We start from the raw sequence: 16647 nt of genomic DNA on the forward strand, positions 1-16647 counted from the left end.
AATACAAATACTATAGTTGTTTTAACTCAATTTCATTCAAACTCAATTTACTGCGGTTTTGTTCAGTTAATTTATCTGTTGTAATAATCATTAGTATATGCCAAGTGAGCAAGTTAAAGAACAGTGAAACTGTTGCACTGTCAATTTAATAATAGATATAAGCAGCACTCAAAGTGAAAGTTCATACTCAACTGAAGCTCAAGTGCCATTCTTCACCAAAACGGTAACCTCCAAAACTCCAGCAAAACAGACCCTCTTTTTAAGTACCAATATAACAGAATATTAAACATGAAAAAATCTCTTCATATTCTCATCTGGCTAAAAATAAAGCTTAACACTTAATATAATTTAAATTTTTTTTTTCACCCTAAATGGAAATCCCCTGCGCAGTTTCATCATTGCCACAATAACACCTAAAAAAAATATACATTTAGTCCCAACTCAAATAAATTAAGTAAACTTAAATTTTAACAAATCGAAATGGATAGAAACAATAAACAAAATGCTCATGTTCTCACAAAAACACACTCTTTCTTTTTTCCTAATACCACTGATGTTTCCCCTTGGATATTCGAGGTTCAATACAAGTTAACCTCAATTAACAGCACTTGTTGCATAATGTTTATTACCACAAAAATATATTTTGACTTGTCCCTTCTTTTCTTTAAAAAAAGAAAAAATCGAGGTTACAGTGAGGCTCATACAATGGAAGTGCATGGGGCCAATTTTTTGATGGTTTTAAGGCAGAAATGTGAAGCTTTTAATTTTATAAAAGCATTTACATTAATTCTTCTGTTAAAACTCATGTATTATTTGAGCTATGATTTTTGCTTCTGGGTCGATTCAAAATAAGTTTTTTGTGGTAATCAATATTATGCCACAAATGTCGATTGTGTTTAACTTGTATTAAACCCAGAATATTCATTTAAAATTTGAAATTAATAGACAATTACGATTGAATGAAATGTTCTAAATCCACTGAATGGCTGGTATTAGATGTTTAACCAAGAACCAATGAGATTTTCAGATTAAGCACAAAGTCTTGTTGTATAACACACTCATATTTGGGAAGGGCTTTGCTGGTTCGGAGTATGCACAATGTGTTTAGTACAAGTTGTAGTTATATATTAGCTTCTCATGCCATCCATTCATTTGTTTAAAAAATGTGTTGTAGTGACCCAGAAAATCTAAATCAGTTTAGACAACAAACACCAGAGCACCCTTACCTACTGAACCTCAAATCACAAGGCATCTTGGATATATCTCTAACTGTAAATCTAACTGAAGAATCTTCCAGCCCAATAAGCATTATTATAAAACTGGCCCAACATAAAGAATTGGCAAAGATAACATGAAGATAAAAAATTAAAATAACTAAAAGGAAGTTAACAGACCAGTGAGCAAGTTTTTTCATTGATGCTCACAGCTGTGCAGAATATATGTTCAGAGTTCATCAATTTATTCATGAAAAGGTTACTACAGTATCTGTGCACCCAGCTAGCAAAGACTTATAAACTTCACAATCTTCATAATGTACAAATGTACAACATTATGTACACATAATACACATAGAGGGTTTGAAAGCACTGAGATTTCCACCACATCTGTTTAATACCAATAGCTACAACAACTCTCAAAATCACAATGCACACATGCATAAGATGCCCCCCTTTGTAGTTTATATCCACAATAATAAATCAGAGCTATCCAGAAAGAACTAAAAATAGGGAAATCACTGGCATGAAAGTCAATGTTTACTACATTGTAGTCTCAGGTGTGGGCCTGGATTTTGTCCCATACTCTGCCTCTCCCTTCCCATTCTGTCCATTGGCATGCTGAGGTCCTTTGGCATGGGGCCCACTAGGTAACAGCAATGCCATCCTGCTGGGTTTGCAGGGACTCTGGCTCATCGCTTCAGACCTGGCCTTAATCATACCAGGGATGGGGCTCCCAGATAAGGAGGAAGAGGAGGTGCAGGGGCCCCAGCCTGGAAGAAGGCGTGATGCTGGACAAGAGTCTACACCCCTCCTTAAGAACTTTGGGCTGGGCTGTATTGAGGCCAGGGTCTGCTGACTGCCATTCATGCAAATGGAGTTGGTGTCTGCATAGGCATGGTTTGCGGAGCCGTTTTGTGCACGGTAGTTGTGCATCCTCCACCTTTGTTGTTTTCTCTGCTGACACTGGCACCGCAAGATGCGAATGAAGGCCTGCTTGAACTCACGGCTGTAGCAGGGGTAAATTATGGGGTTCAGGCAGCTGTTGAAGTAGCCCAGCCAGAAGATCACTTTGAAGAATGTCTCTGGAGGACGTAAACTGGCATTAAAGGACCCTAAAAAAAGAGGAAATAATAGGTGGTCATTAGTAGATTCTCTGTATGTGCAATGCTCCTTTTTTTATTCTTCACCAATAGATGGCAGACTTTGTCAACTACATTTTACTGGGTTAATGACAGACTGTCCTATTTGTTGAATTCAGCAGGTTTTCCTCTTAAAGGAATAGTTCACCCCAAAATTTATATTCTCTCATCATTTACTCACCCACATGCCATCCCAGTATGCTTTTCTTTCTTCTTCTGAAAACAAACAAAGATTTTTAGAAGAATATCTCAGCTCTGTTGGTCCATCCAATGCAAATGTATGGAGACTTTGAAGATCCAAAAGCACATAAAGGCAGCATAAAAGTAATCCACAAGACTCCAATGGTTAAATCTATATCTTCAGAAGCGATATGATAGGTGTGAGTGAAAAACAGATCAATATTTAAGATCTATTTTGGCATAAATATCCACTTATTTTGTTTTTGGTGGTTTGCATTCTTTGTGCCTATTGCCCCCTACTGGTCAGGCAGGAGATATTATAGTTAAAAAAGGACATAAATATTTACCTGTTTCTCAACCACTCCTATCATACCACTTCTGAAGACATGGATTTAACCACGGAAGTCATATGGATTACTTTTATGTCTTCTTTATATGCTTTTTGAACCTTCAAAGTTCTGGCCACCATTCACTTGCATTGTATGAACCTACAGAGCTGAGGTATTCTTCTAAACATCTTTGTTTGTGTTCTGCTGAAGAAATTGTGTCATACACATCTGGGATGGCATGAGGGTGAGTAAATGATGAGAATTAAAATTTTTGGGTGACCTTTCACCCAAACGCCTCTCCCGACGCCATAATACCTGCTCCGCCCCGCCGGGTACGTCAAAAATACTTGTTCCTTTGGTGCCCCTAGCACGGAGTTTGGATGCATGACTTTCACTTCCAAACCCGTCACGCTGGCTGGCTCGGACCATTCGAATCGGTTACGCAATTCAGTTTGCCAGGCCCCCCCCCCTTCGCTGGCGTCCGCTTTACCACAGTACACGCAAACATGCCAAATCCCTGCACACGAAAAACGCTACTCTTTTACTCAAAGACGCAATAGAGCCGGTCCCTCCAACCGAAATGAAGAAGGGTTTCTACAGCCCTTACTTCATTGTACCCAAGAAAGGTGGCGGCTTACGACCGATCTTGGACTTGCGAGTTTTCAACCGGGCTTTGCTCAAACTCCCGTTCAAATGCTCATGCAAAAAAACATCTTGCGATTGGTTTGCAGCGGTAGACCTGAAGGACGCGTACTTCCACGCCTTGACACCGACCCTTTCTACGGTTCGCGTTCGACGGCCAGGCGTATCAGTACAAAATCCTCCCCTTCAGCATGTCTCTGTTCCCTCGCATCTTCACTAAAGTCGCAGAGGCAGCTCTTCGCATACTCAATTACCTCGACGACTGGCTCATTCTGGCCCACTCACAAGAGTTACTATGCGCTCACAGAGACCAGGTGCTCAGGCACCTCAGCCGCCTGGGGCTTCAGGTCAACTGGGAAAAGAGCATGCTCGCCCCGGTTAAGAGCATCTCTTTTCTCGGCATGGAGTTAGACTCAGTCTTTATGTCAGCACGCTTCACCTACGAGCATGCGCAGTTGGTGCTGAGATGCCTCGCCAGTTTCAGGCCAGGCACAATGGTCCCTTTAAAACACTTCCAGAGGCTCCTGGGGCATATGGCATCCTCTGCGGCGGTCACGCTGCTGGGGTTGATGCATATGAGACCGCTTCAGCACTGGCTTCAGACTCGAGTCCCGAGACGAGCATGGCACCACGGCACGCACTGTGTGACGATCACCCCTGCCTGCCGCCAGACATTCAAACCCTGGACAGACCTCTGCTTTCTACGGGCAGGAGTACCCTTGCAACAGGTGTCCCGACATGTCTTGGTCACGACCAACGCCTCCAGATTGGGTTGGGGCACAGTGAGCAATGGGCACGCAGCTGCGGGCCGTTGGAGAGGGGCCCCGCTGCGCTGACATATCAATTGCCTAGAGTTGCTGGCTGTTTTCTTTGCCCTGCGGAAGTTCCTCCCGTTAGTTTGGGACAAACATGTCCTAGTCAGGTCAGACAGCACCACTGTAGTACCGTACATAAATCATCAAGGCGGCGTACGCTCCTGCCACATGTCACGACTCGCCCGTCGTCTCCTCCTTTGGAGCCAGCAGCTACTCATGTCGCTGCGTGCCACTCACATCCTTGGCAACCTCAATGTGGTAGCGGACGCGCTGTCACTACAACGCTTGCCCAGCGGAGAGACCTCCGACTGCCCGCTCTGGTATGCTCGAACAGAGGCTCCCCTCGGTGCAGACGCACTGGCACACAGCTGGCCAGCGGGGCTGTGCAAGTACGCATTTCCCCCTGTGAGCCTTCTTGCACAAGTGTTATGCATGTTCAGGGAGGACGAGGAACAAGTCACCCTGGTGGCTCCTTATTGGCCTACTCGGGCCTGGTTCTCGGACCTCGTACTCCTCGTGACAGCCCCTGGCGAATTCCCCTGCGGAAGGACCTTCTTTCTCAGGGACAGGGCACGCTCTGGCATCCGCATCCAGACCATTGGAACCTCCACGTCTGGCCCCTGGATGGGACGTGGAAGATCTAGCTGGTCTACCACCTGCCGTTGTAGACACGATCAACCAAGCCAGAGCCCCTTCTACCAGGCAACTTTACGCCCTGAAGTGGCGCTTGTTCGCAAATTGGTGTTCTTCCTGGGCTGAAGACCCGCAGAGATGCTCAGTTAGGTCAGTGCTCTTATTTCTGCAGGAGATGCTGGAGGGGAGGCTGTCCACCCTAAAGGTGAATGTCGCTGCTATCGTGGCCCACCACGACGCAGTAGACGGCATGTTTTTGGATAAGCACAACTTAATCATCAGGTTCCTAAGAAGAGCCCGGAGGTTGAATCCCTTCAGGCCAAGCCTGTTCCCCTCCTGGGATCTCTTGGTGGTCCTCGAGGGCCTCCAGAGACCTCCCTTCGAGCCGCTAGAATCAGTTGGACTGACCGCCAAAGCAGACAAAGTGCTGCTCAGAACATCTAAAGCTCTGCGTGCAGGAGGAGGCAGACCCAGTCCCTTCGTTGCGGTGTCCGGTATGTGCTTTGTATATCTATTTCTTCCGCAAGCAGAGCTTTAGATGTTCTGAGCAGCTCTTTGTCTGCTTTGGCAGAAAGCGGAAAGGAAATGCTGTCTCCAAACAGAGGCTTTCCCACTTGGTCGTGTATACCATTTCATTGGCCTATCACACCCAGGCCATGCCCCCCCTTTGCGGGTCTGAGCCCACTCAACAAGGAGTGTTGCGTCTTCTTGGGCACTGGCCAGGGGCACCTCCCTAGCAGACATATGTAGAGCAGTGGGTTGGGAAACACCTAATACCTTTGCGAGATTCTACAATCTCCGGGTTGAGTCAGTTTTGTCCCGTGTTTTCTCAGTTCTGAGCCAGTAGAACTTGGTAACACACTGATGGGCTGACCGGGTGGATCGCTTGCGCCTAGCGCCCTTTTCCCACCTCCGTGTTGTAGCAACACCCCCCTCCTAGTGAGGCTGGATCTACCACTGCACCATTTCCACATGCAGCCTAAAAAACCCATGTTGTGTATTCACCACTCTTACCTCCCCTTCAGGGCAGGGGTGGTCTCCGCAGGGACATTTCCCCTGAAAGAATAGGAAACTGGGTAAGACCACCTTCCCTCGATGCGTGTAAGGACCCCGGCCGTTTATTGCTCTATGCGGAGAAACATAGAGAGAAAAGAGGCCCAGCCAGGCTCGGCCCGTTCCCAGGTTGGCAAGCGTCGCCTTGTTCCCCTGTTTAGGGTAACCAGAAGGATTCCGATGACTGTTTTGGGGCATTGGGGAAGGGTACGTGCAGTCTGACACAGCTGGTCGCTTGTGCACGTCAAGTACCTGCCCGCTCCTGTGTCAGCAGTACACGTACACGGCTCAGTGCATAGTGTGATTGAAACCCCTAGTGTTGCTTCTTCGACACAACGTCGAAGTGAACGACAGACGGGGAACGTCTAGGATACGTATGTAACCTCCGTTCCCTGATGGAGGGAACGAGACGTTGTGTCCTCCCGGCCACGTAATAAAAATTATTACAAATTACTGTAAATTATCAGCATAACAATTTAAGTGAACAGCTTAATTGATTAATTAACATGAATTTCATAATTTCTTCATAATCATTCAGGCAAAACCTGATGATTCATGTTATCCCAGCATGATTTGAACATTTTCCAAAGAGCATATTGCATGCTTCAATGGAAGCAAGAAAATCTGACCTTTTGTACAAAGGAGTTAACATGGTCAATTTCACCATTTGCTTATTTGATTCGTGACCTAGAAGTAGTGCAGAATCTTAAATATATCTTAATCATTACACATCATTAAATGTCTTTGTTTTGAATTTGTCAAAATCCTTATACAGAAATATCCTCATTTTTGCTGTGCCCTGTAAGCTTTTATTAAAAGGCTTGAATCTAATTTCAAGATCTTCAATTCAAATGCTTATGTCTTATGAGGAAAATTGATGCTGCTTAATTTCACTTTATTTCAGACTATTAAAAGAAACCAGCCAGCAAAATGTTGGCAGCTCCAAAGGTGCTTTTTTCTCAAATAAAAATCTGTCTTAGGATCCTTTTCCCACTGGTCTAGAACACTTAAAAGGTCACAGAGGTCTATCATGCATTTCAGACTCAGGATCGCTGCTCATCTCTGCTCGTGAGTTTACTAACTCATTCTTCCCAGAGGAATTGACCACTTTTTCACTCAGTCTCAAATGATGTGCAGCTCATACCCTTATTTGGCTCTTTTCTTCAAGCCAACACAAAATAAAACCTGTTAATCTGAATGTTTCAAAAGTTGTATATGTGAAGCTGAACTTTTTTGTTTTTTAGATTACTAACTACAGATATTTACACCGACCATTTTAGCTAACAGAAACAGAGTGGATTAGTGAAGTGAGATGATTTGGGTTAATTTGAGAAGGTACTTGTCAGTCCAAAGACAAATTGAGTCTTGGTTCATTACCACACTTCAAAAAGAGCCACAGGTGTGAGGCCTCAGTTCAGTATCTCTCCCTGCCAGTAAGTCAATTGTTTCATTGAGTTAAGTTCTCGCTCATACTTTCTCTATATCACATGACACTCAAATATCTCAGCCAGGGCACAAGGTGATTTAATACAATCTTCATGGGAAAAGAATAATGAAAAATTTAAGTCAACAAATTGTCATGTCTCTTGTAGACACATCACCCCCCCACCCCCACCCCCCACTTTTAATAACCTTGTAATATCTCCCTGTTGAGCATTTGATTTTTATGTGATTAAATAAAGACCGTAGAAATCATTGCCCAAAATAGTAAGTACTGCACTGAGAAAGCACATTACTCTCATGTGGCCTGGTGGCATTGATTTTTCATTAACTGTATTCTCTAATGAACTCTATTTTGTCAAGTATCTGCCACATAGAAGAGAAAATTAATTATGCTGAAATGTGAAGCAAATTGCTGTTTGCAAGCTTTCTGAACTGTAACATGCATGATCCTGGGCAACATCCCAATGCCAAGACTCAACAGAAGAGTTGCTTTGTGAAAATACTGTATAATATAAAAGATAGAGTCTTGTCATTAAGTTTTGTCATTACGGGGTGTTTAGAGGTGGGGTTATCAGAGATGTATCATACTATAATAAATACATAATTTATATAATGGCATGCAAGTCTGGCATGGCATGCGACAAACAATAAACAAACAGGAGAATATTAGAAAATGTGTATACAGCACAGAAAACCTCAATATAGAGAATTTCACAGACATAATTACGTAAACAAAGCAGAAAATGCAGCTCTGCTCGTGGATATCCGCTTAAATTTCAGTTATATGCCTCAAACGACACTCTTTAAAAGATTTTGTGTCACTAACCTGGCAAACTTGGGCAAATTCTGTTATTATTTCATCCTTAAAAGCACTCATTCTGTCAACACGGAACCTTGTGAACACAACTCAGCTTCCAGGTGGCCTGATAAAAAGTCTTGTGTGTGTTTACTCGCGGACGATCAATCAAACCAGCCAATCAGATTTGCACTGAGTTGATCGAGAAAGTGTTTTCCAGTTTTGTGTGCTATGTGCATCAGATGGTTAGAGATCGACTGTGAGAGCAGTCCGTGGATGTGCCGTCCAAGGCTGAAACTAGTATGGTGTTTGCTGACTTATGAGGATAAGAGAAACTAGCAACTTTTAAAGAATTTGACAAATCAAAATATTTGTGATAGTTTTTTGTCATGAGAGTATCGGACCAACAGTCTAGGAGTTGGAATGGCAGAATAATTTTTACATATTTGTTTTACATATTATATTAGCAAAAAAGAAAAAGTGCTTGTTATAGCACCTCCTAGGCTATGAAGGGAAGAGGTGAATATCACATTTAAATATTACTATTATTATTTTTACACGTTCAGTCTCAACAAAAAACAAGGGTGTTGAACACTAAGCATGACCAAACCCTTGGCGGACTGCAACAAGTAATACTTCATCTTCTCCTTACACAGTTTCTCTCCAGAATCCATGTGGAGGCAAATTCAATTAACATGGCATTTGAAAACAAAGAGCACTTGGAGAAGGAAAGTCAACTCCTCAAATATTAAACACATGGGATATATTTACCCTTCTAAATACTTCCATGCTCATTTGGTGAAAAAACATTTCTGTCCATCTCCTAATATGACCCTTTAGAAGGTTATTGGGAGCAGAGCCTAAAGGTCATAAAGTGAATATCAGAGGGTGTTTAAATTCTGACCAGATTGGAGTTTTTTGTGGTGGGAATAGTATTTCTTCTATATTCCCACACCTCATCCAAACCTCTGGGTTTAGATAGGGAGTGAGCCTGGGAATGAGAGAGCTCTGAAGACATTGGCATCTCCATTGCATTCCACCAGGAGACTTCAGCAAGAAGCCTGTTTCAAATAACCAACTCTGTGACAACCCACACACTGCTGAATTAAATGACGAGGCACATCAGGTTTGCGGCACAGAGATGATGGAAGTATAATGATATAACAATGCAGGACTGATCATTCAAAACAGCACACATGATTCAAGGCTTCATACTTTAGAAAGGTATGTATTACAAAATAAAAAATGAGAAGTGGTGGTCATAAATTCAGTCCTCCTTATTAACCTTCTGCATCTGTTAAACTGGCTGTCATCCATGCAAAAATTAAACTCTATGCTATTCTGATTGAAAGGAAAACAGTACACCATAAAACAAATCCTGTTGTTTTTACAAAAAAAAAAAAAACACACACAAAAAAAAAACTGTCAGCTGTTGTTACACACTTGCCAGAATAATTATGTAAAAAATACAGTAAAAATGTAAAAGACTTTACAGAACAACCTGTACATTTTACAGTTTAAAACTGTTGTAATTTACACGACCACAAAGGCACTGTAAAAAACAAATGATATAACATTTACAGTAAAAAAAACTTTATAAACTTCTGAGACTGTAAAAATCAGCTTTTTTACTTTATAATGAAATTGTTAATCACCATTAAAATGACAGAAGAGCACATGATGACATGAAGTTCATCAATAGTGTCTCTTCCAGGAGCACTGACCAATAAACATGTAGAGACAGTGATCAGTGTCACACATACAAACAGGGTAAAAAATGTGAAACTTAAATAATGCAGTAAACTAAAATAAACTATATTAAATATAAAACACCCCAATTTACGTAACTGATATAAAAAATAAGAAGAAACATAACTATTCCCATAAAATATAATGAAATGTTATAGATCAAGCAGGGAATTGTGGGAATGCTCGATTTTTGCTTTTCACTGTAATTTTAACAATAATTTACTGTAAAAAGTAAGTGTACTCTCTTGTTAAACATAATGTTTTACCATTAATTATACAGGAAAATCATATTTTTAAATAAAAAAAAAACATTTTTCAACATTTTATTATAAAAACTACTGCATTGTCTTTTAAAATATATTAAACATTTTTATTGTATATTTTACAGTTAATATTCATTAATCAATTACATTTTTATTTCTATAGCCATTTTACAGTCTTTTACCATTATTATTTACCAGACATTATTTACAGTGTACTGAAGAGTTAAACTAACCTTTGATACTATGTCAAAGGTGAAATCTGCTTATCTATGTACATAATGTCAACTTGTTTTTAATTCTCATGTAAAAATATTAGAGATCCATAATTACAAGATAACATTATGTCCAACTAAAAATGTTGACCCTCAGTAATTAAATGTAAACCAAAAGAGTAAAACATTAAGTATCACAACACACTGTCCCAGGTTGTTGCTTCACCAACCTGGGTAAACACAAACATAACATGAATTAACCAACCAACCCTTTTTTGTCCTGGCAACAGGATTCCATTAATCTGACATTCAATCTAAAATCATTGATTCTTTTAGATAATGGCAAAAATAATCATTTAACTTTACATGCCATCTGTTATGTATACCCTTTCTTGTTTTCCGTTGCCCTTTGTTTGTCATTTTTGTCACTTTTGTAGTTCCTTAGTTTTCACTTTTGGCACCCTTGTAACTCCATAGTCTTGTTTTCCCTCGTGTTCACTGTTCATTGTTTTCACCTGCCCTTGTTAATTTGTCATTTGCTTCTGTTAATCACCTTATCATCTAGTTTGTGTTCTGGTTTTTCATTGGCCCCTTTGTCCCACATTCTTGTATTTAAACCCTGTCTGTTTGTTCAGTCTATGTCAGTCGTTGTTTGTTAATGGAGGTATGTTGTTAGCCTGATATGTGTTCCCTGCCTGAGTTCCCTGCCTGAGTTCCCTGCCTGAGTTCCCTGCCTGAGTTCCCTGCCTGAGTTCCCTGCCTGAGTTCCCTGCCTGAGTTCCCTGCCTGAGTTCCCTGCCTGAGTTCCCTGCCTGAGTTCCCTGCCTGAGTTCCCTGCCTGAGTTCCCTGCCTGAGTTCCCTGCCTGAGTTCCCTGCCTGAGTTCCCTGCCTGAGTTCCCTGCCTGAGTTCATAGTGTTTAGTTTTCAGTTTTATGTTTTATTTCCCCATTGAGGGTTGTTCCTTTGTGTTTACTTGTTTATTTAATAAATTCTTAACTGCATTTGGATCCGCATCTCCTCGTCTGCCTCTCTGCTCAAGCGTTACAGAACGACTGACCCAACAATGGATCCAGCGGTTCTCCGGGCAAGCTGCCGCCTCCTGGACCTGAAGCAAGGAAGCCGGCCGGTGGAGGATCACATTAGGGACTTCCTGTACCTGGCGGGCGCCACCGACTTTCCTGACTCCTCCCTGGTGGTGTTTTTCCAGGCTAGCCTGACAGGTTTGCTCCAAGAGCGGTTGCCCACGACGACGCGTGGCTGGACGCTCGGCGAGTTCATGGAGGAGACACTTCTGGTATGCGGCTCGCTGCTTACTGTGGGTGTGGTTGAGGATCCTGCCTCTACTCCCACGGCGGTGACCCTCCAGTCGTCCTTGGCTCGTCCTCTTCCACCTGCCCCACCGGTCAGCGAGCTCGCCCCCATGCCTGTCGTCGTTCATGAGCCAGCACGGTCAACTTCGTCCGCCCAGAGGAGGAAAAGAAGACTGGTTTCCGCTTCCCGGCCTATGCCTGCCCCGGTCTGCGAGCCAGAGCCTATGCCTGCCCCGGTCTGCGAGCCAGAGCCTACGCCGACCAGGAACAGTGTCCCAGCTTCGCCAGTCGCATCAGCCCGGAGGAAGAGGAGAAGGGGAAAGGTCTCTGCTCTCCAGCCTCCGCCTGCCGCAGCCCCGTGCCCTAAACCCCTCTTGGCTCTGCTCTCAGCGCCCAGCGAACCCAAACTGGCGCATACCATGGTAACCCAGCCAGCGCCTGTCGCCTCAGAGGTCAGTGAGCCAGCGCCTGTCGCCTCGACCGTCCCTGAGCCAGCGCCTGTCGCCTCGACCGTCCCTGAGCCAGCGCCTGTCGCCTCGACCGTCCCAGAGCCAGCGCCTGTCGCCTCGACCGTCCCAGAGCCAGCGCCTGTCGCCTCGACCGTCCCAGAGCCAGCGCCTGTCGCCTCGACCGTCCCAGAGCCAGCGCCTGTCGCCTCGACCGTCCCAGAGCCAGCGCCTGTCGCCTCGACCGTCCCAGAGCCCCGCCTTCCGAGCTTCCTGAGCCTTCCAGGGCTCCGCCCCTCAAGCCTCTTGAGCCTTCCAGGGCTCCGCCCCTCAAGCCTCTCGAGCCTTCCAGAGCTCCGCCCGCCGAGCCTCCTACGGCTCTGTTCCCAGAGACCCCAGAGCCTTCTAGGGCTCCGCCTCTGAAACCTACTACGGCACCACCCCCTTCGGCCCCGCCTCCAGAAACTTCCAGGTCTCCACCTCTTCCGCCTGTTCCTTTTGTTTACTTGTTTGTTTATTTAATAAATTCTTAACTGCATTTGGATCCGCATCTCCTCGTCTGCCTCTCTGCTCAAGCGTTACACCATCCTTGCATGCTTTGTTAGTAACTACTACATCAAAATAAATGGTATAACACAAGGAAAAATGCTACATATATATATTAGCATAAATAACACACACTGCAACAAATATTTGGAAAATCATATGGTATTGAAGCTTGTCACATGGGTTTGTCTCCCCAAAGTCCAACTGCACATTGTTGAAATTGTTAGATCACCTTTCATGTCCTAATTAAATATAATGGGGCTTCCTACATTGACTGTTCGTGCATGGCTTGGGACTCATTTATCTCATTTTAACCAAAAGGTTGCCATGAGGTCAGGACAAGGGTATTTCATGTCAGGATGGGGCAATTTGTCACATTTTTAATGTTGCTATTTTATGCAATTCATTCATTACAATTATGCCAAAATGGTTCAATATTTTTGTTTGTTAACTTTTCCATTTTTGCTGTCTTGTGAATTGTTTTATGGTTTGAAAGGGTCTTACTGTTTAAATATTGCAGAAAATTCATTTTCAGTGCATTTATTTTAAATATGTTTTTACTATTTTTTTTTTTTTTACTTGGCTAGTATATCATATCAAAGTTATTCTTCTCTGACACCCTTGGGCAATAACTATTCAAATGTTCAATAGCTTTTTTTTGTAGTCAAAACTTTAAGCTTTGTCCGTGAAGAAATTGAATTTCAAACATAAACCTACCCTGAGGTGGATGGGTGTGTGTGTGTGTGTGTGTGTGTGTGTGTGTGTGTGTGTTTGTGCATGAGTGTGGTTTAGGATGAAGGCTAAAGAGAGATAGTTAGCGCAAAAGGCACTTTTCGACAGAAATGGAAATAAATGTAGGATATTATAGACACTGTTTGTCATTCTTATCTCATATACTTCTCTTTGTTTTAATTGGTATTTTACTGTTGTAGCCTGTATGGCTCTTTGAAATAATTGAAATAATTCTGCAAAGTGATATGAAACCGTAATGCAGACAAAACCTGGAACTACTTCATAGCCGTGCATTTACTGGAAAATAAATTCACACCGTATAACATTTGTCAACCAATCAGAATCAAGAGACCTGTGGTATAACTTACATTTAAAACAAGATTATTTTTAGACAAATTTGTCATTTTCAGTTTTGTTCAAGGTGGTTAAATCTGAAGTTTTCCACCCACACTGCAGGGGATAAAGGCCCCCATAAAATACATGTTTTTTAAAAAAACCCCATTAAAAAATATTTATTCCTAAAGACATGAATTGTAATTTTGCAATGTATGTAGGAAATCATGACCACTCACATTAAAATGAAGACTCCAGTCATATCAGTGACCTTATAAAAGCTGTTTTGTTCTACATGGAGAGTGTCTGCACATGGGGGTGTCATGTTAGAATCACATGACCAGCCGAATACTTCATGCTTAATCTCAGTAACCATCCTGTTATTTGACACTTTACTCATTGACTGAAGTAACTATGTGAATACTAAATTTTTAAATACTAAATACAACATTTCTAATCTGGCATATGCAACTGAAAATTAATGATTTTAAATGATGCTGCATCCAAACCGCTAGGTGTCAGTGTAAGTCCAAGATGACACAAAGACAAAAGTTACTGAGTGCATCTTGACTGATCCAATCACAATGGAGATTAATTTGTTTACTGAAAACTTGAGATGTTATGAAATGCAAAATATTAAATGAACAGGAAATGGTGCACAATGTTCTGAAGTGGTTACTTTGATGAGCATTGTTTTAATTTGTCAACCAAAAAGCACCGTGCTGCCTCTAAAGTATCTCAATAAGGAGACTGGGTTGCAACAAGTTAAGAAATGTTTCATTTGTAGTTTAACACTTGTGTTTGGGATGTTTGAGAGGGTGTACCTATAGGCCACTAAAAGTTTGTTTTTCGCTAGTGTTGACGGATAAAGCATCATACGTACCAATGGGTAGAGCGAGGAAAAACGGTAACCAGCACAGGATGAACATGCCAACAACAACCCCAAGAGTTTTGGCCGCTTTCTTTTCTCTGGAAAACTTCAGTAGTTTCAGTGTCAGAGAGCTCCTCGTGTGGCCTTTGCAGTCCTCCTGCGTATGAGAAGAGCCTTTATAATGAATCCGGAGAGTCAGTTCACTGGAGTCCATGCGCTCTTTCATCACTCCAACCTCAAGATTTCTGGTGGTTCTCTTAGCAACCACATACACGCGGCAGTACATGGCCAGAATCACCGCCAACGGGATATAGAAGGAGCCAAGTGAGGAAAAGAGAGCGTAAAACGGCTCCTCTGTGATGAGGCACACGGTGTTATCCTCTGAAGGTGGCTCTTTCCACCCGAGTAATGGTCCTATGGATATGACAATGGCAAGGACCCAAACGCCTAGCATGGCCAGGAGCGCCCGTTTCTCTGTCACAATACTTGGGTACTGCAAAGGGTAACGCACCCCAATGTAGCGGTCAATGGAAATGACGCACAAGCTCATGATGGACGCAGTGCAACAGAGGACATCCACCGCAGCCCAGATGTCGCAGAAAATCCTCCCGAAAACCCAATAGTTGAGAATTTCAAGTGTGGCGGACACTGGCAGGACGGTTGTGCCCAGCAACAGGTCTGCCATGGCTAAATTGATAATGAAGTAGTTGGTTGGGATGCGCAGGTGCCTGTTGCACACAACAGAGAGGATGACGAGAATGTTGCCCACGATTGCAAACACAATGAAAGCGCCCAAAACCATGCCCAGTGGCACTGCACGAGCAAGGCTGAAAGAGCTCACTTCGGTCCCGTTTGCTGCTCTGGTCGAGTTGGAGACGTTGGATGGCACTTGTGAAAGCAGTTCTGCATAGAGTCCCGCGGAACCATTATTCAGCAAGTCCACGGCCTGGTCTGTGTCAGAATTCATCTTGCCTGTACATAACCTCCATATCAAAGTAAGATGTTTTTGTTGTTGTTGTTGTTGTTTGTTTTTTTTTGCTTTAAATTCGCAAACTGTTAGACAGATTTGAATGAAAAGATAGGAATGGAAACGACCAATTTCAAAGGGTCCGTGAGCTCTGTTGCTTAAGCGCAAAATAATAAAAAAGAACAGTCCACAATCGTATACCTCGCATAAAGTCCAGTTGAAGATGTGTCCTCTCTGTGATTCTCTGTGATGCGCAGAACTTGCTCTCCTCGGTTCGGTGAGTTCTCCGCAGTGTCCACCGGTGTTCCAGCGCACTCTTTCTGACCACTCCTGTATTCACCGATCACTCTGTCTCCAAACCCCCTCCCCCTTATGCTCAACTTTGTATTGTGACAACAGGAAATCGCGTAGAGACCTTTCAAAGTGGAATATTTTCACGACCTATTAACCTGTGAGCATATTTGTCCATCATCATATAGTGAGGCGCATACATTACAACGAGAAGGGGGTCACTGTGGTTCCCCATAGTGCGTTGACAGGTAATCCAATACAATGTCACCAGGAGAGCATGCCAATATGCGTGCCAACTGCTCTATTCTTAGGATCATTTGCGATGTAAAATATGGAAAACTCGCAAACAATATCAAGGTTGATGAGTTGTAATGCTGGTATCTGGTGCAAATTTAAGTCCCAAGAGGACTCTGTTGCTATATTCTGGGATACCTGTTTAGCTAAACAGCCTACCCAAGCAGTTATACAATACCAAAATGTTGCACATGCCACATGTCCACAAGTTTTTTTTTAATACATATATATTATTTTTGCACAGGCAGGCCTTGAGAGGATTTAACAAAATATATTTTTAGCACTTTTACATTAGTACTATTTTTAGTGCAAAAGTACATGGCTAAAAAAGGTATTTGGACACTTTAGCTAATGCACACATATATAGAATAAATATTAGAACTAA

At 42.8% G+C, this 16647-nt stretch overlaps 1 protein-coding gene across 1 annotated transcript; it reads right to left on the reverse strand.

Annotated features, from left to right (window-relative positions):
• Positions 1 to 1447: 1447 nt before the first annotated feature.
• LOC127627973 (alpha-1A adrenergic receptor-like) lies at positions 1448 to 15701 on the reverse strand. The gene is made up of 2 exons (XM_052104603.1): positions 14723 to 15701; positions 1448 to 2329 (listed from the first exon to the last, which is right to left on the reverse strand). Exons 1-2 carry the CDS (start codon positions 15675 to 15677, stop codon positions 1758 to 1760), a joined length of 1527 nt encoding a protein of 508 aa, XP_051960563.1. The 5' UTR covers positions 15678 to 15701; the 3' UTR covers positions 1448 to 1757.
• Positions 15702 to 16647: the final 946 nt, after the last annotated feature.

This window comes from Xyrauchen texanus, chromosome 34, assembly GCF_025860055.1.
Source record: "Xyrauchen texanus isolate HMW12.3.18 chromosome 34, RBS_HiC_50CHRs, whole genome shotgun sequence".
In the NCBI taxonomy this organism is placed as follows: domain Eukaryota; kingdom Metazoa; phylum Chordata; class Actinopteri; order Cypriniformes; family Catostomidae; genus Xyrauchen; species Xyrauchen texanus.